Raw genomic sequence first — 25,341 nt, forward strand, 5'->3', positions numbered from 1 at the left:
CATTACGCATACGCCTGGGTGAGTTTTGATTGTGATGTCACTCACCCAGCGTATTGCCTCCGTTAGTTCTCTCTTAGTTATTAGTTTGGACATTTCATCTCCCACTCTGTTTTGTTCTCTCGTGGATATTATTTTGGACATTTCATCTCCCACTGTGTGTTTGTTCACACGAAGATAGTATTTACTTTGTTACTTTGTTATTTGGACTGTTCTGCATCTGCTCTGTTTGTTCCCTTTGAATATTAACCCTCTCCTCTGTTCTGCAGAGCGGCCCAGATGTTTTCCCACCAGTCCCCAGTTCCTCCCTGTCCCCAGCCCGCCTCCGCGGTTCTCTGTCCCCAGTTCCTCCCTGTTTCCCCAGCCCGCCTCCGCGGGCCTCAGTCCCCTCTGTCCCAAGTTCTCCCCTTCTAGTTCCACCTAGTCCCTAGTCCTCTATCCCTAGTTCTCCTAGTCCCTAGTCCTCTTTCCCTAGTTCTCCTAGTCTCTAGTTCCTCTGTTCCCTAGGCGTTCCCTTAACCTTCCCTTAGGCGTTCCCTTACCTTCCCATAGTGTTCCCTTTTCCTGCCCGCCTCTTAAAGGCACTTTACCTTCCCCTCTTGTGTTATTCCAGTGTTTTGTGTTTTCTCCCTTAAAGGGACAGTACCCTTTTTCCCTGTTCTAAATAAATATCTGTTTCTTGGCAAACCATCATACCTGTCTTGTGTTGTGCGATTGGGGTCGGTTACAAACCATAACAGTACGACCCCACCAAATCGACGACCCCAGCCAGCACAGACGGTGTATGTTGAGTTTGCCTTTTTTTTTTCTTGTTCCCTCTAGCTCCCCTGTTAGCCCTGTTAGCTCCCCTGTTAGCTTGTTAGTCTCCCCTCTAGCTCCCCTGTTAGCCCTGTTAGCTTCCCTGTTTGCCCAGTTTAGCTTCCCTGTTAGTCCTGTTTAGCTCCCTTGTTAGCCTGTTACTCCCCTGTTTAGCTTGTTAGTCTCCCCGGTTAGCTCCCCTGTTTGCTTCCCGTTTTGCCCTGTTTGACTCCCCTGTAGCTAGCCATGCCCTGGCAGCTAACCCAGTCCCTCAGCAGAGCCCCTGTCTGCTAGCTTAGCCCCGGCTGCTAGCACAGCCTCTATGTTAATGCAGCCTTGCAGCTGGCATAGGCCCTGTAGCTAGCCAGGCCCAAGCAGCTAACCCGGTCCCTCTGCATGGCCTCCACTTTTTTGTGTAGTTTATCCCACTGCTAGGACTGCCCTTTCAGCTAGCAAGGTCAGTTTTTCTCACACAGCTAGGACTGTCCTTCCAGCTAGCTTGTGCTCTCATGCTGGTCCAGCCCTGTCTGCCAGCCTAGCTCCGGCAGCTAGCGCAGCCTCTATGTTGATGTAGCAGTACAGCTAGCATAGGCCCTGTAGCTATCAGTGCCCTGGCAGCTAACCTTCCCTCTGCTAGCCCTTTCCCGGTGCTTCCATGGTTACCCCTTAGCTACCCTGCTTGCCCCTCAGTTCCTCTAGACCAGTTGCTCTAGACCAGTTCTCTAGACCCAGTTCCTCTAGACCAGTTCCTCTAGACCAGTTCTCTAGACCAGTTCTCTAAACCAGTTCTCTAGACCAGTTCTCTTGCCCAGTTCGCTAGACTAGTTCTCTAGACCCAGTTCCTCTAGACCAGTTGCCCCTCTGCTACCCTAGTTACCCCTCGGCGACCCTGTTTCTTTTGCTAGCCCCACTCTTGTGGTGGCTTCCCCTGCTGGCTTGGCCAGTACCTCTTGTTTTGCCCCCTGCCACTCTGTCTGTATTTGTTTTGGGTCGCCGGGTGGCTCCCGTTGAGGGGGGGGTACTGTGAGGTTTTGCCCGCTGCTCACCACCTTTTCTCTGTTTCTTTAAAGCCTACTGTTAGAAATTCCCTTCTCACTCTCTCTCTCTAGCCCCCACCCTCTCGTTCTTTACTCTCGTTTACTCTCAGTGGCCACACCTGGACTATTATCAATTACCTCTCGCACCTGTGGTGGCAGGCTAATTAGTTCCCCTGTGGGCTTTAAATACCAGGGCGCTTCCCCTCGTTTTGGCTTGGGGTCGTGTTGTATTCATGCTGAGTCATATTCTCTAACATCTAGACTCTTTCGGGAAATCCTCTGGTCTACCAATGCTGTATATGGATTTCTCCAGCCTTGAGATGTTTTGCTCCAGCCTTCGTCTGCTGTCGCCGTAGCCTGTGGAGGAGACTGTTCTGCGCTCCCTGTAACTTCCACGGGAGGCACCCCAGCGTTCCACTGCAGACCCCTGCGCAGCTGTTCGTCCTGACGCACATCTAGACCAACGCGCATCTCCCGGACCCTCGGGCTTGGCACGCTCTCCAGTCACCAGCGCGCAACGCGCATCTGCAAGGGCTTGGCACGCTCTCCAGTCACCAGCGCGCAACGCGCATCTTCAAGGGCTTTGGCCACCTGTCGCCGTTTGCCTGGAGGGAGACATTGTACTGCGCTCTCTAATTCTCTACGGGAGGTATTCCAGTGTTCCACTCCAGACCAGCGCGCCAGATGCGCTCAAGCCTTCGCCACCTGCCGCCGTTTGCCTGGAGGGAGACACTGTACTGCGCTCTCTAATCCTCTACGGGAGGTATTCCAGTGTTCCACTTCAGACCTTCGAGCTTGGCACGCTCCTCCGTACCAGCGCACAGACGCGCATCTTCCAGACCTTCGAGCTTGGCACGCTCCTCCGTACCAGCGCACAGACGCGCATCTTCCAGACCTTCGAGCTTGGCACGCTCCTCCGTACCAGCGCACAGACGCGCATCTTCCAGACCTTCGAGCTTGGCACGCTCTCCAGACCTCAGCGCGCCGACGCGCATCTTCCAGACCTTCCTGCTTGGCACACTCCTCCACGCAGACGCACCAGATGCGTCTCTCGGTTCCGACGCGCACACCAAGGTGTGGCGCGCACTCTGTTCCTCGGCTCCGACAGCGGCTACCCGGTGGACGACACCCTCGCCACCGCCACTGTTCCGACGCGCACACCAAGGTGTGGCGCGCACTCTGTTCCTCGGCTCCGACAGCGGCTACCCGGTGGACGACACCCTCGCCACCGCCACTGTTCCGACGCGCACACCAAGGTGTGGCGCGCACTCTGTTCCTCGGCTCCGACAGCGGCTACCCGGTGGACGACACCCTCGCCACCGCCACTGTTCCGACGCGCACACCAAGGTGTGGCGCGCACTCTGTTCCTCGGCTCCGACAGCGGCTACCCGGTGGACGACACCCTCGCCACCGCCACTGTTCCGACGCGCACACCAAGGTGTGGCGCGCACTCTGTTCCTCGGCTCCGACAGCGGCTACCCGGTGGACGACACCCTCGCCACCGCCACTGTTCCAGCACTCTGTCCCTCGGCTCGGACAGCCAGCCACCCGGTGGCGATGCCCTCGCCCCGCTGCTGTCCCTGTACCTTTACGCATACGCCTGGGTGAGTTTTGATTGTGATGTCACTCACTCAGCGTAGTGCCCTTGCCCCCGTTCCCGCTGCTGTCCCTGTACCTTTACGCATACGCCTGGGTGAGTTTTGATTGTGATGTCACTCACTCAGCGTAGTGCCCTTGCCCCCGTTCCCGCTGCTGTCCCTGTACCTTTACGCATACGCCTGGGTGAGTTTTGATTGTGATGTCACTCACTCAGCGTAATGCCTCTTGCCCCCGTTCCCGCTGCTGTCCCTGTACCTTTACGCATACGCCTGGGTGAGTTTTGATTGTGATGTCACTCACTCAGCGTAATGCCCCTTGCCCTCGTCCCGCTGCTGTTCCTGTACCATTACGCATACGCCTGGGTGAGTTTTGATTGTGATGTCACTCACCCAGCGTATTGCCTCCGTTAGTTCTCTCTTAGTTATTAGTTTGGACATTTCATCTCCCACTCTGTTTTGTTCTCTCGTGGATATTATTTTGGACATTTCATCTCCCACTGTGTGTTTGTTCACACGAAGATAGTATTTACTTTGTTACTTTGTTATTTGGACTGTTCTGCATCTGCTCTGTTTGTTCCCTTTGAATATTAACCCTCTCCTCTGTTCTGCAGAGCGGCCCAGATGTTTTCCCACCAGTCCCCAGTTCCTCCCTGTCCCCAGCCCGCCTCCGCGGTTCTCTGTCCCCAGTTCCTCCCTGTTTCCCCAGCCCGCCTCCGCGGGCCTCAGTCCCCTCTGTCCCAAGTTCTCCCCTTCTAGTTCCACCTAGTCCCTAGTCCTCTATCCCTAGTTCTCCTAGTCCCTAGTCCTCTTTCCCTAGTTCTCCTAGTCTCTAGTTCCTCTGTTCCCTAGGCGTTCCCTTAACCTTCCCTTAGGCGTTCCCTTACCTTCCCATAGTGTTCCCTTTTCCTGCCCGCCTCTTAAAGGCACTTTACCTTCCCCTCTTGTGTTATTCCAGTGTTTTGTGTTTTCTCCCTTAAAGGGACAGTACCCTTTTTCCCTGTTCTAAATAAATATCTGTTTCTTGGCAAACCATCATACCTGTCTTGTGTTGTGCGATTGGGGTCGGTTACAAACCATAACACAAACTCTAAGCATAACCCACTTCGAAAAAGGGCCAAAACATAACCACTTCTAAGCAGAGAATATATATGTACAAGGCGGACATTTCTATCCCAGAGCCCTTCGGAGCTAAACCAATCAGAGAGGGTCTTCGCTGTACGCGGGCTAGCCAATCAGAGAGCATCTTCGCAAACTGCGGCTACGAAAAAAAATCAAGGCTTCTAGTGATCCAGACGACCTGGAAGCGCTTACCCCCAACCACCTCTTGCTCCTCCAGTCAAAGCCTTGCCTGCCGCGTCTATGCCAAATACAACGCAGTTCGGTTTCCGGGTTCGCCCATGTGACCCCGCGCTAGCACGCCCCCTTATCCACGCCTGCCGCTACGCCGCGCCAAGCTCCTCTGTGTGTTGCAGCGCGCGGCAGAGCGGCAGAGGTCCCTGTGTGTTCTCAGCTTCCTCAATTTATACGCATGGAAGTATTGACTACGCCGTAACGAATCATTAAAAATATATACCATTAACTGGAATATGTTGTTTCTTTACACATATGTTGGATTATGTAATTGGTTTGTCATAAAATATATCGCGATATTTATCGTTATCGTTATATCGCCCAGCCCTATGTTTATTTGTATAACCTTACATTGAAACGGCATTAGGAATATTGATTGGATTTAGATAAAGTCATTGAACCGTCTTATTTGTCATAATAGAACATTCTAGAACATTTGTGATGTCACAGTATGATGTCATAATCAAACATTCTAGAACATTTGTGATGTCACAGTATGATGTCATAATAGACCATTCTAGAACATTTGTGATGTCACAGTATGATGTCATAATAGCACATTCTAGAACATTTGTGTATCTATATTCAACAATTCTCTCAGAACAGTCATTGCGAATCTTGAAACAGGACTGAACAGGACTGAACAGATAGACTAAACAACATAGATTGAAGCCTGCATGTGTCGAGTCGGCAGTGATTTTGGAGACTGGGAAAATACAGTTTTCTTACCTTGTAGTAGTGAAGTGAATATTTAGAAAAATAGCTTTAGGACCACCCTGTGGACAGTATTTTTCTTTATCAACGAATGTACTACTCACGAGTAAGCAACTTTAACCAGTAGAGGGAACGTCCTCGCCGTGTGAGGATGCTCCGGCGCTGCAGCTGGACCCTACCCTATGTCCGCCTGGTGTTACACCCCCGTACCGCTGGTGGCGCTGTGCACCCATAGTTACACACTGGTGTGCGACAGTTAGCGAGGAAGAAGTTGTTGTGTAGCTGCAGCTGGTTGGGTTAGTTAGGGTTAGCCTCCGAGCTGCTGGGAGTTAGTAACTTTAGTTAACTCTGGTTGAATATTAGTAATATATTATTGTTCCAGAGGAGCACCAGGAGGGACCCCAGCTGCGTGCTGTCCACAGGTCTCCATGGGCACCCCGGAGGATGAGAGAGGTACGTTCAGGTTAGCTGTTAGCTGTTAGCTCGATGTTAGCCGTTAGCTGCTACAGTAACGTTGTTGCATTAATGTCTTGTTGTAAAATATGGTAACGGATACTAACGCTACCTATAACATTATCCCGTTATCAATCATCGCGTACAGTTAGTGTTTCATATGATTTAATAATCACACGCTTTACAAACGAGACGACTTTTAGCTTGTTAGCTAACCTAGCAGCTAGAATACAGCTGTTTACATCACCATAACAACAGCAGCCCCCCCCACTCAGTTCACCAAGAACACATTGGTTGATTGATTGAAAACTTTATTAACAGATTGCAGAATGGGTACAATAGAGTACAGCTCAATACACACAATTGTTAAGGGGATGCAGACCAGAGAAAGACTTTCGTCTTGATTACATCAGGGTCCCCCATTTTCAATTCATCAGGACACACATGACATACAGATAGACAGTACTGTTACATTTAGAAATTTATGACATACCAGATTTCAAATACAGTACTGTTTAAGAGACACAAAGAGTCTAAAAAAGATAGTATTTACATTTGATCTAGAAACTGTACATTGGAGGGGGTGGGTAGGGGGGGACTGTACATTGGATTATCGACTAAACCATACTTGGTCCCAAGAGGAGGGTCTCGTGTATTCTTGGGTTAGGACATTTACAGGGGCCAGTTTCGAATTGCAGTCTCCCATAGGTGCTCTTTGAGAGCGGTTTTGAAAGTGGGTAGTGATTCACATTCCTTTACAGCTTTGGGTAGGGCGTTCCACATTGATGTGGCATAATTGCGAAACGTGTTTAGTCCCTTGTTTGAGCCGAATCTGGGTTTAACATGATTTGTGGAACTCCCTCTGGTGTTGTGGTCGTGGAATTCACTGACCTTTGGGAAGTATTTTGACATGTACATGGGTAACTTAGTGGTGTAGTGTATCTTGTAGACCAGGCCCATTGCAAGTTGCTGTACTCTGTCGTCTACTCTAAGCCATCCTAGGTTGTCAAAGTGGGCAGGGGTGAGGTGGGTTCTAGGAGTAAGGTCAAGCAGTAGTCTGACCAGTTTGTTCTGCGATGTTTGTAATTTTGTTTTTAGCGCCTTTGAGGTGCTTTGGTACCATGAGGTGCAAGCATAGTTGTAGTACCCCTGAATGAGTGCTCCTGCCAGAGTCTTCAGGGTATTCTTGTTTACCAGAGAGGAGATCCGGAGACAATTGTTTGTATTGAGCCGTACTGTATTGTACCCATTCTGCAATCTGTTAATAAAGTTTTCAACCAATCAATCAACAATTGTTAAAGTGTCATTGCTGTAAATTGATCTACACCTAGCAGTATTGACTAGCCTTGTATGCATTATATACAAACTACAAAGCTCTATAACGAAACGCAGCAGATTCTGAGGGTTAAGTCAAAACTCGTCCTAACTCATTATTGCTAATTAACTAATTACATTCACACTAGGCTTGGGCGGTATAATTTTTTTCATACCGTCATACTTTGCTGACATAATACCCCGGTATACGGTATATGACGGTATGACTTTCATTTTCATCAGCGGGGGGGGGGGGGGGGGCAACCCGTGTTACCAAGTAAACAAATCACGGTGCTACTATCGTTAGCTCTCAGAAGGTAGGCAGAAGCCCGCAGCATCCTAGTACTACTATCGTTAGCTCTCAGAAGGTAACCAGGAGCCCGCAGCATCCTAGTACTACTATCGTTAGCTCTCAGAAGGTAGGCAGAAGCCTGCAGCATCCTAGTACTACTATCGTTAGCTCTCAGAAGGTAACCAGAAGCCTGCAGCATCCTAGTACTACTATCGTTAGCTCTCAGAAGGTAGCCAGAAGCCCGCAGCATCCTAGTACTACTATCGTTAGCTCTCAGAAGGTAACCAGGAGCCCGCAGCATCCTAGTACTACTATCGTTAGCTCTCAGAAGGTAGCCAGGAGCCCGCAGCATCCTAGTACTACTATCGTTAGCTCTCAGAAGGTAGCCAGGAGCCCGCAGCATCCTAGTACTACTATCATTAGCTCTCAGAAGGTAGCCAGGAGCCCGCAGCATCCTAGTACTACTATCATTAGCTCTCAGAAGGTAACCAGGAGCCCGCAGCATCCTAGTACTACTATCGTTAGCTCTCAGAAGGTAGCCAGGAGCCCGCAGCATCCTAGTACTACTATCATTAGCTCTCAGAATGTAACCAGAAGCCTGCAGCATCCTAGTACTACTATCGTTAGCTCTCAGAAGGTAACCAGAAGCCTGCAGCATCCTAGTACTACTATCGTTAGCTCTCAGAAGGTAACCAGGAGCCTGCAGCATCCTAGTACTACTATCGTTAGCTCTCAGAAGGTAACCAGAAGCCTGCAGCATCCTAGTACTACTATCGTTAGCTCTCAGAAGGTAACCAGAAGCCCGCAGCATCCTAGTACTACTATCGTTAGCTCTCAGAAGGTAGCCAGGAGCCCGCAGCATCCTAGTACTACTATCGTTAGCTCTCAGAAGGTAGCCAGGAGCCTGCAGCATCCTAGTACTACTATCGTTAGCTCTCAGAAGGTAGCCAGAAGCCTGCAGCACAATTCACATTGTGTTTTTGAAGGGATCAACAGAAAGCTTAGTCACAACAAAGACCGGTGGGGTGAAAACGCAAGCCACACTATTATGAAATCACCCTTTTCTCTCAAGTATCCTTTCAAATCCACCAGTCGACGGAACGCTTTTAAATGTATTTTTATTTTTGGCGACTAGTGGTGGCAGCACCCAGCTTCTATGTTTCCCAGAAAACCACAGACGAAGACACCATTACCGATTTTTATAGGAGACTTGGCAGCGAAACACCATGTGAACTTGCAATAATTAGTTGACTTTAAGCCTCAGAATCTGCTTTGTTTCGTTATATAGCTTTGTAGGGCTGTACCGAATGCTTCGAAGCTTCGATCATAATGTTGACATTCGAATTCTAAATCAACATTCTAATTTTTTTTTCTTTTTTTTTTCTATTCATTCTGTTTAAACCAATGGGGGTTTTCTTCACAGTTGCAGTTAAAGATTAGGCTACACTAATATTATAATATTATACTATAAGATGAGTTATATTCATTAAAGAAAGTTGATTTAATAAAAGAAAAATACTAATTTAATCAGATGAATCACTTTATTCAAATTGAGGATTTAGTTAAAAAAAATAAAAATAAAAAAATTTTACCAAATTTTTTTTTAATAGGCATTCGAAGCTTCGTTCGAATACTTCAATCGAAGCTTCGAATGTTAAAAAATGACATTCGGTACAGCCCTATAGCTTTGTTGTATATATATATAATGCATACAAATGTGAATATAGTGCTAATTCACACCATCAAAATGTAATGCAGATCTAACTAACTTGGCCTGTTTTATTCTCCAGATTGGGTGGATGTGGCAAATGATCTTCTCAGCAAGTGTCACATTAACGTGAGGGTGACGGACTGTGACGCCAACGTCTTCGTTGCTTTGTATATGAACATCCTGGGAGAGAACGTCCCAGGTGAGTCAAGCTCCACATTAACACAACAATACATATCATATAATAACTACAACAATACATATACACAGCTGTTTTTCCAGCAGATGCAAATAGGGTTTAAATTGGCATTGTTTATCCGTCCTTCATTTTAATTACTATTTACTAGGGATGGGTACCGAATTCGGTACTTTTGAGGTACCGAACCGAAACACGTCGGTATTACCGAGTATCGATTCAAGTGAGAAATTTGGTTTTGACTTGATTCAACAACAAAGCAGTCGGAGCAATGACAAGCCGAAAACTGTCGAAATTGTAGTTATTTGAAGTTTGGATTTTTTTTTAAATTAAATTTCGACAGTTTTCGGCTTGTCATTGCTCCGACTGCTTTGTTGTTGAATCAAGTCAAATCCTAGGTAAGCATATATTGTGCGTGTGAACGTTGACATGAAAAGAAAAAAGTATTATTTTTTTTTTTTAAAGTACCGAAAAAAGGTACCGTTGGGTACCGGTATCGATTCAAATGTGAAAGGTACCCATCCCTACTATTTACTACTATAGCACATTAATTACTATAGCATATTTTCTATATTAGTTGAGTGGATGTGTGACAGAAGCAGTGTGTGTGTGTGTGAGAGAGGCGTGTCAACAGTGTCGGTAGGCCGATAATATCGGACATCCCTAGTATGTATACATGCGTAGGTTTGTTCCTCTTCCTGTGTGCATATGGAGGAAACTGTATAATGAGGATGTTCATTCATGTGTGCATTTGTTATGTGTGTGTAGATTATATTACAGTATATTTGTGTGTGTGTGTGTGTGTGTGTGTGTAGATTACATCGCAAGCACAGCCAGTCAGGAAGATGATGTCCATAATGTTCAGTCTGTGATCGACTCTCTCGCTCTGGACTATCTTCAGATCAGCCTCTCTCACATCACAGGTAAGACTCTGGACTACAGGCATTAAAGCGTTCCGTCTCCAGGCGGATTTCCGTCAATTTGATTGGGGAGATCCATCAATTTGATTCGCAGTCTGACGGAATTGGCTACCTTGGTATAATATGATTTGTAGATGCATACAGATCGAAACAAAATTGAGCCAATCAGAGGCGCCAAATATCACGAAAAAGGGAATTATTTTCCTATCGCGGCCGCGCCAAGCAGTCATTGTCACTCAGCGACTCGAGAGACAGGAGTACCCTCTAATTCTGCGCTCCGATACCATATGACGTAATTTAGCAACAACACATGCGGTCTGCTGAGTGAGCATTATAAAACAAACGTGTTTTAAATCGACCGTGAATTAGTGTCAATGCTGTTTGTCATTTTAACAGCAGATACTTTCTTAAATGCCATCGTCCCGAGAGAGCGGTGTTGACGGGGAGCTCTGATGGGTTTGCTTGCTTTGCTGGTGTTATTAGCATTAGCTGTAGAGCTAACCGAAAAGCTAGTTTTAGCTTTAACGTTACCTTGGCTAAAGTTGGGCCTATTCATAATCCAGCAATAATGGCTGCAGACCTGCAAGCAAAGTACAGCAAGTTGGCACAGGAGTATTCCAAGGTAAATCACTTTTCACCAGTAACGTTATGGTCTTGTTTCCATCTAGCTCACGCTAACTGGCTAACCTAGCTCACGCTAACCTAGCTCATGCTAACGTCATCACTGATCGACCTCTCGCACACAATTAATGACATGTTGCGGACAGCCATATCGGTGACAATGTTTAGCTTTTAGTGCCAAATGATAAGAGTCTGAGGCGGAGTCTCAAAAGAGAATGTTGAATATTTATTGTGCAAAAATCACAACAGCGCCTCTACTACTAACTGAAGTTACCGGAGCCTTCTGGAGTGCAACAACATATAACGTCCGTGTGGAATCAATGTCCCAACAACCATTCCGTGGGTGAACTCATTGAGATAGTTGTCAATTAATGATACTAATACTAATCTATACAATCACCTGTTGTTGAATAAATACCATTACTGGGGCGGCTACGTGGTGCAGTGGGCAAGGCGATCACCACGAATACTGGAGACGCTGGGTTCGCCTGTTCGAGCCCAGCGCTCCACATTGCTTTCAGTTTAGCTGGTCGTCCGTACTAATACACATTGGCAGTATTAGGGGGTGGGAAACTGATGGGTGGGGATCGGGCGTGGACAGCGACTCCTACAGGTCGGTTGGTGCGCCTGCGCAGTAGAATCAGGAAGCGATGGGGGCGGCGCCCCTCCAAAGCGCAGACCCCCGACGCTGAGAGATCGCGCCGCGCATGTGAAAAAATGCGACTGCTGTTACCTCGAGTATCGGAGGGGACTCGTGCTATGTATGACTTAGTCCACATTGCAGCCGGCTTGTGGGAGGCAAGAAACAGCGTTCGAGACAGGGGAGGGTTGAATTGGATGATACGAAATTGGGATGGGAGAATATATAGAAAATGGGAGAAAAAGTGGATAAAAAAAAAAAAACATTACTTTATAGTTATTACTAAAAAACAGTAGCTGTACATTTTTATTTTATTTAATTTTTTATAATTTATATTTATTTTATTTATTTTTTAATGTATACACTGGTATCGGATCAGTATCGGTATCGGCCGATACCCAAAGCTTAGGTATTGGAATCGGATCGGGAAGGGAAAAATCGTATCGCAACATCTCTAGTTTAGTTCATGGTTCAAAGTCATGGGAAAAGGGTGCTCGCTCGCCATCAATCAGAAGCTAGCCACAAGACTTGCATTCACGCTCTCCAGCACACAGAAAAAAAGTTCAGTCAGGAGAATTCTTTTTGCTTTAATCCCTGGGACTAGCTTCAGATCAGCCTCTCACACATCACAGGTAAGGGGTCACTTTTCATTGGTTAAGACTTGTTCATTAACCCCTTAAGCCCCGCTCTAGCACTGCCATCCTTTAAAAGATAGGAGTGCGTCACCTTGTTTGTAGAGCTATAACTATATTCTATATTACAGCTATAGATTACAGCAAAACTCTTGACTTGACTTGGATACAATACTATGGCCCATTTGACATCACATATCTATCGTTCAATATGTGAAAAAGAATAAAATTTTCCATCCATACGTGTTATACCGTGGTGAATATAAGTATGGTTTTAGAGTGGTCTAGGGTAATTCCCGAAATGCTGAGTTATAGCCGTATACGTCAATTCCACTATAGACGTTGCCGTTTCTTGCCTGTACACGCTATTATTCCGAAATCAAATCTATATCATAGATATTATGTTCCATCAAGAATGCATGAATGCATTCTGATTATTTGATTGTCAGTAACAGCATTCGTATTGAACACTAAAAACACTTATCAGCCCGATCGGTATAAAAGCATTGCAGGATCAAGCTAAAATTTACGTCAGATCGTCCTTACCTGTGATCGGGAGTATTCCAAAAATAATATTCCAATTGTTTGATCGCCATCTGGTACATCCAATGTCCATTTGGTCCACGGCATAACCCACCACAACATATGGATCGGGGATATTTGACGCGCTTCAATGGAACTGGGAGAACCGCTCCATTCGCCCGACAAGGAAAAGTGAAACCGGAGACATTTGGCCATTACACAGGCCAAGATACAAGGTTTCAAAGGGTGCTTGATACCACCGTCTAGCTGGATGCGGCCAGTATTGCACTTTGGCGACCTCAGACTCATTCCCTATGGCAGGGGTGGCCAACCAGTCAGAGCCACAAAAATTACTGTGGTACCACAAAGAGCCACACCATATACCAGCGTTTCTCAACCTTCTTTTTCAGTCACGGCACCCTTCATGTGTTTATTAGGTCTCACCCTCTGGCCTCTGAAGTTGCTAATGTCTTTTTTATTTGGGCCTCACAGGGTTAAAAGTACCCTGTGAGACCCACGGTTGCAAAATTACAAAATCACTTTTAGCCATTTAAAAAAAGAATGTTTATTTAAAAAAATGTAAGCACATGTATAGTCAATTGGTCCTGTTGTTCAGCCTCACAATGCTATTTGATAGTAAATGTGTTTATTAGGGGTGTAACGGTACGTATATTCGTCCCGCAAATGTATGGTACGGCCATCACGGTGCGGTACGCGCGCCATACGGCGGATACGCCTCAGCGCAAACACACCAGTCGCACATGCGAGAACAGCGTGCGGCACACCGTCACAGTCGGGATACAGACTGTGACGAGCGAGCGAGAGAGAGAGACAGAGAGGGAGAGAGAGAGAGAGAGGGAGAGAGACAGAGAGGGAGAGAGGGACACGGAGCACCCCACACACTCTGTGCGTGTGGGGAAAAACACACACGCAGTCGGGAGCGCGCACAAAACGCTCCGCATCCCTCCGCATCCCTCCCTCTCCGACTTCAGTTCAGAGCGGCGAAAGTGCACGAGAAAGGCACATTTACTATTGGAACAGCTGCAGGGTCGTTTTCTTGTGCGCTCAATAACGTTAACCAAATGAAACCAATGGAAAGAAACACACGCCAACAAACACATCAACATTCAGGCACAATCAAATAAAAAGAAGAAACATACTTTTCTGGACAGATCATCTGAGCTCCACTGTGTTTAAATCCAAATAATCCTCTGCCATTGTTGTAATATGTCATCTGTTCTCTAGTATTCAGTCTCGTCGTGAAGTTAAATTCTCTCTAGAAGTGAAACTGAAACTTAGCAAGTTGTTAAAGGGGCAGTAGGCAAGTGGATGCCTGAACACAGAATGACACCAGTATCACTGACTACCACGGCAAGCCTATGGAAAATTATTCTATTTAATAATAATAATAATTATAATAATTATCATAAATATAATACATTTTTTTTTTTTTTTTTTATAATGGCGCCCATTGAGTTAAGAACTGTCCACAAAGCAGTTATATTAATGTACTTTTTATTTAACAACACTAGCAGTCAACACAATATAGCGTATATATATACATTAACCCTTTCAGTGCTACGGACGACATATCTCGTTTTATCAGCCCGCCCGTTGAATGCCCATGACGACAAATATCTTTTTATTCTTTTATTAGCGATCTGAATTCATATTTCATCAACCGAGTCTCCCGTTGGTACACCAGCCCCTACAGGAGCTCAGATTGGAAAAAAGCGCCCCCTATCTATCCCTGTGTAACTGCAGGTCAGTCGCTTAGACTGACCTGGGATCTGTAGATCTCTGGGCGGGGAGCCAACTCGCTCCTTGTGCTGGCGAGCAGTCTGCTCAAGAGGGATCTGCTCGCGGGACGGGAATCAGCCTGGAATATATATTCACAGCAGCCAATAATCAATCAATAAGCGTGATCAATATTTGGAATGGCGATCAGGAATTGGAATAATCTTTTTGGAGAACATCTGATCTGAGGTAAGGAATCTATTTTACCAGTCTTGGGATAATCAGAGTTGTATTCTCTGAGATCTCAGCGTTTGCCCTATGTGTGATGTGGCTGTTTGGCTGTGATCGCTGATGAGGAAATAAGAGAATAGATTTTTCAGCTTGCGTCTATAGCGTGCATACGTACACATATACTATCGATAATCTAGCGTTTATTTGAAAACGATTCATAAATAGGCTGAAAAATGACCGTTTTTGTGTATTCTAGAATATTCCAGTAAATGTCTTTTGTCATGGAATCTTTATATTTTCCTTGAAAACAAGGACTTTTCAAAATGCTATAAAACGAAAATGAACCGATAAAAAAACAATCCGCTTCGACAATGTTGACTGCAAACGAGTCATTGATAAACGATGGGCAGATTAGACACATAGCCATAATTTAAAACATAGATTAGGCGTTTTTAACGCTAACATTGAAGTGGATGGTGGCGTTCAATCAAATCTGATTACATCGATCCTAATTTGAATAATATTATATTGATTCATAAAATCCCAGATTGATATTTTTTTTAACACTTTCAGAGCCTTTGATTAAATCAAGGTTAATCAAAGGCTCTGAAAGTGTTAAAAAAAATATCAATCTGGGATTTTATGAATCAATATAATCGATTTAATCAGATTTTTTTTAAGGGTTATATGTTTAACTCATTGAGCGCCAACAACGAGATATCTCGCTTCTGAAAGCCAACGCTTCAGCTAGGGCTGGGCGATATAACGATAAATATCGCGATATATTTTAATAATCGATATCGAATAGCGAAATTAAAAAAAAATCGAAAAATCGTTTTTTTTTTTTTTTTTTTTTACCTGCAACAGGGCAGTTTTAAAACCAGAGACAGTGGACAGACTTGTCTTTCTTGCCTGCAACTTAAAGTAATGGCTTTGCTTGTCCAAATGACAATACTGACCAAATTCAGATTTCTTTTACTCTTGTCCATTTATTTTGTTTGCTTTCTAATTTAAAATACATTTTGAAACCGTCTGTACACAGTAGGCTATGTGTGCTAGCAGAACTAGACTCCAGTCACGAGTCACAGTGCACATGTGCGGTGGTTTGTCCACCAAAAAAGCGCCAAAAGATCGAAAATAAACTAGCAGAGCCAGAACTGTTCAACTCCTCTGGAGCCACAGCCAGCAGAGAAGCCGGTTTACTTTAAGTTTTAAACCAGCTGCAGCCTGAGAACTGGAGTGTGAGGGGATGTAACACTAAAGATGGCGGCAATGACAAAGAATTGCTGCAAAATAAACATACACCTGTTGTTAAATTTTTATTTTTTTTTATACTTATAACAATTCGATAATTATCGATATCGAGAAATAAAATAAAATTATCATATCGTTATCGCGATATGATTTTTTTCCATATCGCCCAGCCCTAGCTTCAGCGCCAAAAACGAGATCATTTTCTATTATTATTATTCTAAACCTTACTGGCACCTCTGATTAAGTTAGAATTGAAATGACGATCGAATCCCGACAGGTGGCAGTATCACCTACCTTTTGAACTGGGCTAGTTTAGTGTGGGGCCACTTTAGTGTGGGGAGTGTCTAGCACTAGATAGCAAGCAGCAGTGAGTACAGCTATAGAGACAATAATAATAATAATAATAATAATAATAATAATAATAATAATAATAATAATAATAATAATAACTTTATTTGTATAGCACTTTTCATACAGAGGTTGCAGTTCAAAGTGCTTCACAACAGTAAAAAAATACAGGCATAAGCGAGCATAAAAAGATAGACAGGTAGAATCACAGTGTTTCACATTAGGATCTAGCATCCCAATAGGCTCTCCGCTTACAGTTTTCAGTAACACAAATAGTAAAAATAGTTTAAAATGATTCAGTTTAAAAATAGTAAAATAAAAATAAAATAAAATAAAATAAAAATTATAAAATAGAACGGACATAAAAAATACAGGCATGAGCGAGCATAGCAAGATATGGCAAGTGAAAGTTTACAGACAATCCATGCTGATTGATCTGCCATAAGCAAGTGAAAGTTTACAGACAATCCATGCTGATTGATCTGCCATAAGCAAGTGAAGATTACAGTCTGTTCTAACAATAGTATGGCGATCGCGACTTGTGGGAGACTATTATGAAGATGACAAAACTACCACACTTATGGATGATAACGTGCGTTTTCACCAGACTACATTGGACTAGTCAGCACTTCTGGTAAATCATAAAAATACTATAGTCAAACCGGCCGAGGAGGTAACATTATTTGTCGCCGAGTTGAGAGTTCCCCAGACTACAGCAAACTAACGTTCGGCAATGGTGATCGCCTAGAGCGAACTATTGGAGATTATTATGAAGAGGAATACGACAAACGGTGACGATCCATCCATAACATAAGGTGCGTTTTCACCAGACTGTTGGATTCTAGTATTTTCAAACAGGCTGTTTGGATGTACGTTCCTGTATGTAACATTACCCTGGCGCTGCTAACGATCCAACAAACGTTATATTTATTGATCCTGTTCTGACCTAAGACACTTGGAACAAGAGTGGAAAGGGTTTTGGTGGATCTGCTGGCAAAGAGGTAACGTCTATGTTACCGAACCCCATCATAAAACATGCCTTTGTAAGTAAAACATACCCCCCCCCCCCCCCCCCCCCCCTTGGAATAGAAACATTTCATATAGTCGTGTTTACCTTTGACCTGGAAATAAATAATATACCGGTAGGTTTCAGGCGAGTAACCCGCACGGAAATACGCACGCTGCACACAACACGTCATAACTCGCGTTGCAGAGAGACGAGACGGGATTATTTCGAAACGGGACGATGTTTAGCGTGGGATAGCGCACGCACGAAGGCATGTAGAAATAAATGTTTTTTCCACTGTTGGAGTATAAATAGTGCCTGTCAAATGAGCCATACTATTGTCTCCATAGCTATAATATAGAATATACGATGGGTCCGCAAACATCGTGAAAATGGTCAAAAAAGCTGTCTCCAGGGAGTAAATATGGAAAAACAGCGTGGCAGTCAAATAGTTAATGTTGGCTATATCTATTGGGTTTTAGGGGAAAATATTGTCGGAGGGGATGAAGAGTCCATCAAGAACTTGCTGGAGATCTTTGATGGCCTGCTGGAATACCTGAGCGAGGAGATCCGTGAAGATGATGGTCTGCTGGAGTACAAGGACGACCAGGATGGAGGTAGGCCTTTCAATTTCAATTCAGTTCAATTCAAATGGGCTTTATTGACATGGGAAACATACGTTTACATTGCCAAAGGCAAACAAAACAAAACAATCAAACAGAGAAATCAAAAGAAATCAGTACATTACAGAAGGAATTTCTTGTATGATTGACAGTCTTTATTTTGGTTGTATTCCGCTGGATGTCCTTTTCTTGTCACAGCAGCTCACAAATCCTGCTGCTGTGTTTGCACATTGTTGTATTTCACCCAGTAGGTCTGGGAGTTTAGAGTTGTTTTCAAAGTCTCTTTGGGTGTTTGCAACTTGTGGGAAGTATACGTCTCTGATGTCTTGGTATAGTGGGCAGGTTGTTAAGAAGTGGAGCAGTGTGCAGTGGGCACAGTCTGCCTCTCACTCTTTCATCTCACCCTCTGACCACCTCAACAAGGATGGACGCAGGCCTCTCACTCTTTCATCTCACTCTCTGACCACCTCAACAAGGATGGACGCAGGCCTCTCACTCTTTCATCTCACTCTCTGACCACCTCAACCAGGATGGAGGCAGGCCTCTCACTCTTTCATCTCACTCTCTGACCACCTCAACCAGGATGGAGGCAGGCCTCTCACTCTTTCATCTCACTCTCTGACCACCTCAACCAGGATGGAGGCAGGGCTCTCACTCTTTCATCTCACTCTCTGACCACCTCAACAAGGATGGAGGCAGGGCTCTCACTCTTTCATCTCACTCTCTGACCACCTCAACCAGGATGGAGGCAGGGCTCTCACTCTTTCATCTCACTCTCTGACCACCTCAACAAGGATGGAGGCAGGGCTCTCACTCTTTCATCTCACTCTCTGACCACCTCAACCAGGATGGAGGCAGGGCTCTCACTCTTTCATCTCACTCTCTGACCACCTCAACAAGGATGGAGGCAGGGCTCTCACTCTTTCATCTCACTCTCTGACCACCTCAACCAGGATGGAGGCAGGGCTCTCACTCTTTCATCTCACTCTCTGACCACCTCAACAAGGATGGAGGCAGGGCTCTCACTCTTTCATCTCACTCTCTGACCACCTCAACAAGGATGGAGGCAGGCCTCTCACTCTTTCATCTCACTCTCTGACCACCTCAACCAGGATGGAGGCAGGGCTCTCACTCTTTCATCTCACTCTCTGACCACCTCAACAAGGATGGAGGCAGGCCTCTCACTCTTTCATCTCACTCTCTGACCACCTCAACCAGGATGGAGGCAGGCCTCTCACTCTCTGACCACCTCAACCAGGATGGAGGCAGGGCTCTCACTCTTTCATCTCACTCTCTGACCACCTCAACAAGGATGGAGGCAGGGCTCTCACTCTTTCATCTCACTCTCTGACCACCTCAACAAGGATGGAGGCAGGGCTCTCACTCTTTCATCTCACTCTCTGACCACCTCAACCAGGATGGAGGCAGGGCTCTCACTCTTTCATCTCACTCTCTGACCACCTCAACAAGGATGGAGGCAGGGCTCTCACTCTTTCATCTCACTCTCTGACCACCTCAACAAGGATGGAGGCAGGGCTCTCACTCTTTCATCTCACTCTCTGACCACCTCAACAAGGATGGAGGCAGGGCTCTCACTCTTTCATCTCACTCTCTGACCACCTCAACCAGGATGGAGGCAGGCCTCTCACTCTTTCATCTCACTCTCTGACCACCTCAACCAGGATGGAGGCAGGGCTCTCACTCTTTCATCTCACTCTCTGACCACCTCAACAAGGATGGAGGCAGGCCTCTCACTCTTTCATCTCACTCTCTGACCACCTCAACAAGGATGGACGCAGGCCTCTCACTCTTTCATCTCACTCTCTGACCACCTCAACCAGGATGGAGGCAGGGCTCTCACTCTTTCATCTCACTCTCTGACCACCTCAACAAGGATGGAGGCAGGCCTCTCACTCTTTCATCTCACTCTCTGACCACCTCAACCAGGATGGAGGCAGGCCTCTCACTCTCTGACCACCTCAACCAGGATGGAGGCAGGGCTCTCACTCTTTCATCTCACTCTCTGACCACCTCAACAAGGATGGAGGCAGGGCTCTCACTCTTTCATCTCACTCTCTGACCACCTCAACCAGGATGGAGGCAGGTCTCTCACTCTTTCATCTCACTCTCTGACCACCTCAACAAGGATGGAGGCAGGCCTCTCACTCTTTCATCTCACTCTCTGACCACCTCAACAAGGATGGAGGCAGGGCTCTCACTCTTTCATCTCACTCTCTGACCACCTCAACCAGGATGGAGGCAGGGCTCTCACTCTTTCATCTCACTCTCTGACCACCTCAACCAGGATGGAGGCAGGGCTCTCACTCTTTCATCTCACTCTCTGACCACCTCAACCAGGATGGAGGCAGGCCTCTCACTCTTTCATCTCACTCTCTGACCACCTCAACAAGGATGGAGGCAGGGCTCTCACTCTTTCATCTCACTCTCTGACCACCTCAACAAGGATGGAGGCAGGCCTCTCACTCTTTCATCTCACTCTCTGACCACCTCAACCAGGATGGAGGCAGGCCTCTCACTCTTTCATCTCACTCTCTGACCACCTCAACAAGGATGGAGGCAGGCCTCTCACTCTTTCATCTCACTCTCTGACCACCTCAACAAGGATGGAGGCAGGCCTCTCACTCTTTCATCTCACTCTCTGACCACCTCAACAAGGATGGAGGCAGGGCTCTCACTCTTTCATCTCACTCTCTGACCACCTCAACCAGGATGGAGGCAGGCCTCTCACTCTTTCATCTCACTCTCTGACCACCTCAACAAGGATGGAGGCAGGGCTCTCACTCTTTCATCTCACTCTCTGACCACCTCAACAAGGATGGAGGCAGGCCTCTCACTCTTTCATCTCACTCTCTGACCACCTCAACAAGGATGGAGGCAGGGCTCTCACTCTTTCATCTCACCCTCTGACCACCTCAACAAGGATGGAGGCAGGGCTCTCACTCTTTCATCTCACTCTCTGAACACCTCAACAAGGATGGAGGCAGGGCTCTCACTCTTTCATCTCACTCTCTGACCACCTCAACAAGGATGGAGGCAGGCCTCTCACTCTTTCATCTCACTCTCTGACCACCTCAACAAGGATGGAGGCAGGGCTCTCACTCTTTCATCTCACTCTCTGACCACCTCAACAAGGATGGAGGCAGGGCTCTCACTCTTTCATCTCACTCTCTGACCACCTCAACAAGGATGGAGGCAGGTCTCTCACTCTTTCATCTCACTCTCTGACCACCTCAACAAGGATGGAGGCAGGGCTCTCACTCTTTCATCTCACTCTCTGACCACCTCAACAAGGATGGAGGCAGGGCTCTCACTCTTTCATCTCACTCTCTGACCACCTCAACAAGGATGGAGGCAGGGCTCTCACTCTTTCATCTCACTCTCTGACCACCTCAACAAGGATGGAGGCAGGCCTCTCACTCTTTCCTCTCACTCTCTGACCACCTCAACAAGGATGGAGGCAGGGCTCTCACTCTTTCCTCTCACTCTCTGACCACCTCAACAAGGATGGAGGCAGGGCTCTCACTCTTTCATCTCACTCTCTGACCACCTCAACAAGGATGGAGGCAGGGCTCTCACTCTTTCATCTCACTCTCTGACCACCTCAACAAGGATGGAGGCAGGGCTCTCACTCTTTCCTCTCACTCTGCTGGTGTTACTGGAGCACTCTGCTCTCTGACCAACTCGACCAAGTCCACAGACAGTTATTTTAACACTATTAGCCGGTCGGTGGCTCTTTAGTGTTGGCATACTTTTCCTTGTGTGATTATATTACAGCCTGTTTTGCAGCTGCTGGTTCAAATATTCTCCCTAAATACTGGACCAATTACAACAATTGTTGGCCCTATTCTTTTAGATCCCACATGATGGAAAAATAGACTCCAGGTTTAAAAAGACCAGAATGCCCCTTTAAGGGGCGGGGGTACTGGTATGAATGATGTACAGACATAACACAGACACACTAGGGCCCAATCCCAATAACCCCCCTTGGCCCTACCACTTGGTATCTTTGATGGTGGACACGAGGGCTATGCCATTTTAGCAATTGGGTATAGAGTTGCTGCTCAACCGGGCTGCAGTACCGTTCATCACTCCAGGTTTGTTTCCTCCACAGCTGGGCGGTTAAACGGCAATAATGTAGGAGAGACCTGTCCAGTTACAGACCAGTTACAGTTGAAACAGGTGTTTCATAACTCCCAGGTGTAACTGTGATATTGAGGAAAAACATTGGATCGGAAACGTGAGATGGACTCTTAGTCCCTAATGTCTTGGGGAGGGGTTTCCAGAGAGGGGGATATCAGGGGGTCTGTGATCTAAGGGTGGCCTAGTTGGTGAAGGTTGGTAGGGGGACAGGGGGTCTGTGATCTAAGGGTGGGCTGACAGAAGGTTGGTAGGGGGACAGGAGGTCTGTGATCTAAGGGTGGGCTGACAGAAGGTTGGTAGGGGGACAGGAGGTCTGTGATCTAAGGGTGGGCTGACAGAAGGTTGGTAGGGGGACAGGGGGTCTGTGATCTAAGGGTGGGCTGACAGAAGGTTGGTAGGGGACAGGGGGTCTGTGATCTAAGGGTGGGCTGACAGAAGGTTGGTAGGGGGACAGGAGGTCTGTGATCTAAGGGTGGGCTGACAGAAGGTTGGTAGGGGGACAGGAGGTCTGTGATCTAAGGGTGGGCTGACAGAAGGTTGGTAGGGGGACAGGGGGTCTGTGATCTAAGGGTGGGCTGACAGAAGGTTGGTAGGGGGACAGGGGGTCTGTGATCTAAGGGTGGGCTGACAGAAGGTTGGTAGGGGGACAGGGGGTCTGTGATCTAAGGGTGGGCTGACAGAAGGTTGGTAGGGGGACAGGGGGTCTGTGATCTAAGGGTGGGCTGACAGAAGGTTGGTAGGGGGACAGGGGGTCTGTGATCTAAGGGTGGGCTGACAGAAGGTTGGTAAGTTCACAACAGCCTTTTATTGACCTTGGACATTCTGTTGCTTGATTGAAGGGTTTCTGAGTCTGATCTTCTTTAAAAATCTGCTTTCCTCCCTTCTATGTCCTTCTCCACCTTTTGCTTGTTTCCCTGTAAGAAGCGAGTGGCTTCCTCATGGAGGATGTACCTTGTGGACCCGCAGAGCAGAAGGACCTGTTGGAGAGAGCATCCCAGTCTTCCAGTGGGAAGTGAGTGTTCTACTTAGTAATCATTTCTGGAAAGTTGTGCTTCGATCAGTGATGTATCTCGGCTGCTCCCCTACATTTTCAAAAGCCTAGAGAAAGCTTGTGTTCATCATAATACATGTCAAATTGACAGGGTTCGCACAAGGTCCTTGAAGTGCTTAAAGTGCTTGATTTTTTACAAAAAAAGCCAAGGCCTGGAATTCCTTGAAAACAGCCAATTTTAACAGGGTGCTTAAAAAGTAATTGAAATTCAAATCAACCAGGGCGGTCGGGTGGCGTAGCGGAGATTGCGCTCGTCACCAATGCAAGAGGCTGCGGTCTCGACTCCCGGAGTCAGCATTGCCTGCGGCTTGGGCCGCTCGTCATACTAACTCGTTTGGCTGAGTTAGCGGGAGGGAAGTCGTGGGTGGTAATCTGGCGTTGTGGACAGCGACGCCTACAGGTCAGGTCTGGGCGCCTGCTCAGCGAAAGGCAGGAAGTGGTGAAGGCGGCAGCGTGACCTCCCACGCGTTACACTTCACCAATGAGAGTCCTCGCTGCCAGGTGAAAAGAGAGCCACTGGCTGTCTCCGCTCCATCGGAGGAAGCATGTGGTACACTTCAGGGCTCCCTTGTACCGACCAGTAGGGGGAACATGCGCACAACGACCAGGTAGGGGAGGGGGGAATTGGCATAACGACTAAATTGGGACGGGAGGAAAAGCATAGAAAATCAGGCGGAGAAAAAGAGGATAAATTCTTTTTTTTATTTATTCAAATCAACCATTCGCATTTAACACTTTAATCGCCATGGGTTAAATTCATAATTTACCATCCCTCGCCAGCTCTATTTGTCTATGGAGAAGTTCCCCTTCTTTGCAGGGCTATAACGTTTTAAATTCTATTGCTAAATTGCCATTATTATGGCCCATTCAATGTCCTATATGTATTGTTCAGGGTGTAGCAACGTTAAACTTTTTCATTCACATATTCATACTAAAATATGGTCTAAAGTATAAGTATGTTTTTATCGTTTTCTGCAGCTTTCTTCAGAACGTGATTTATAGCCCTAAATGCATTATATTGATGATCAAATACAGTTTGGTAGGAATCTGTGCAAGATAAAAAATGTCAACTGGACGTGGTTCTAGAAGTTTCTACGCATCATCTGATGATGACCGGATGGGCGGGGGATCGTTTATAATTCCGTGGGCAGCGTTAGATGATTCATCCAGAGTGGGTCATATGTTCATCAGATCAGTTAGTATAGAAGACGTTAGAAAATAACGCTGAATCTTACCGTGGCTTCCTCGCGCCGCTGGCAGATGAGCGTGGAACAGAATCTTTTCTATTATGGGATGGAGAAATGCCCGATCCATTTCCAGGTTGTATAATAGTATATATACGTCCAAATCATGTTGTTTTTTCGAGTTATTTGCACAGATCGATGTTCACTGTGTCAATACGGAGTCTCTCTAACGATAGCGAGTGGCCGGACCACATATGGATGAGCACTACCGGTTCAAAGGTTAATTTCCGGTTGGCGATCTGCCGGTCGGCCACCAGATGGCGCTCTTGAACCGCTAGAGAGTTGAGAGGAGATCAGCAGTGTGTCTCAGGGCTCCGGAAAGGAAATATGATTTCGATGACAGATTTTTGAAATATTGACATCAAAGACGAGTTACGGCGTCTTCGGCAGAATGAGCATGGCTCGGAATGACGTGAAAACTCGTCCGCGGCGATCATAGTCTTAAAGTGTTGTTCGTCCATGATAAAACATTTGTGAATAATTTTTTTTTTAATTTATTTAAAGTGTAATTAATTGTCGGAAATTGGTTTTGAGCCATACGTATTCGATCCAACTTTAAAATTGTTTTTTAACGCATTTAACTCAATGGACGCCAATGGGGCGCTGTTTACCTTCTGGTTAGATAGTGATAGTGTGTCCAGACCCAGAATGATGGAGTAAACACTGTTGTTCTCCTCAGGTCTGATAGTGTGACCCAGGATGATAAGAGTAAACACTGTTGTTCTCCTCAGGTCTGATAGTGTGACCCAGGATGATGGAGTAAACACTGTTGTTCTCCTCAGGTCTGATAGTGTGACCCAGAATGATGCAGTAAACACTGTTGTTCTCCTCAGGTCTGATAGTGTGACCCAGGATGATGCAGTAAACACTGTTGTTCTCCTCAGGTCTGATAGT

General features: G+C 46.3%; 1 protein-coding gene across 5 annotated transcripts in view; it reads left to right on the forward strand.

Moving 5' to 3' along the window:
* The first annotated feature begins 5,773 nt into the window (after positions 1-5,773).
* Positions 5,774-25,341, forward strand: part of LOC311231947 (centrosomal protein of 95 kDa-like) — a 73,553-nt gene continuing 53,985 nt past the window's right edge. For 4 of the 5 annotated variants that reach the window (XM_084318585.1, XM_084318587.1, XM_084318586.1 and 1 more), the window contains exons 1-5: positions 5,774-5,947; positions 9,344-9,463; positions 10,273-10,380; positions 17,851-17,985; positions 23,074-23,164. In XM_084318585.1, coding sequence (XP_084174711.1) covers positions 5,923-5,947; positions 9,344-9,463; positions 10,273-10,380; positions 17,851-17,985; positions 23,074-23,164 — 479 coding nt within the window. In that variant the 5' untranslated portion in view covers positions 5,774-5,922. The remainder of the gene's footprint in view (positions 5,948-9,343; positions 9,464-10,272; positions 10,381-17,850; positions 17,986-23,073; positions 23,165-25,341) is intronic. The other variant, XM_084318589.1, reaches the window with a different exon arrangement.

Source organism: Notolepis coatsorum (assembly GCF_963971535.1).
Source record: "Notolepis coatsorum genome assembly, chromosome: 7".
Lineage (NCBI taxonomy): Eukaryota > Metazoa > Chordata > Actinopteri > Aulopiformes > Paralepididae > Notolepis > Notolepis coatsorum.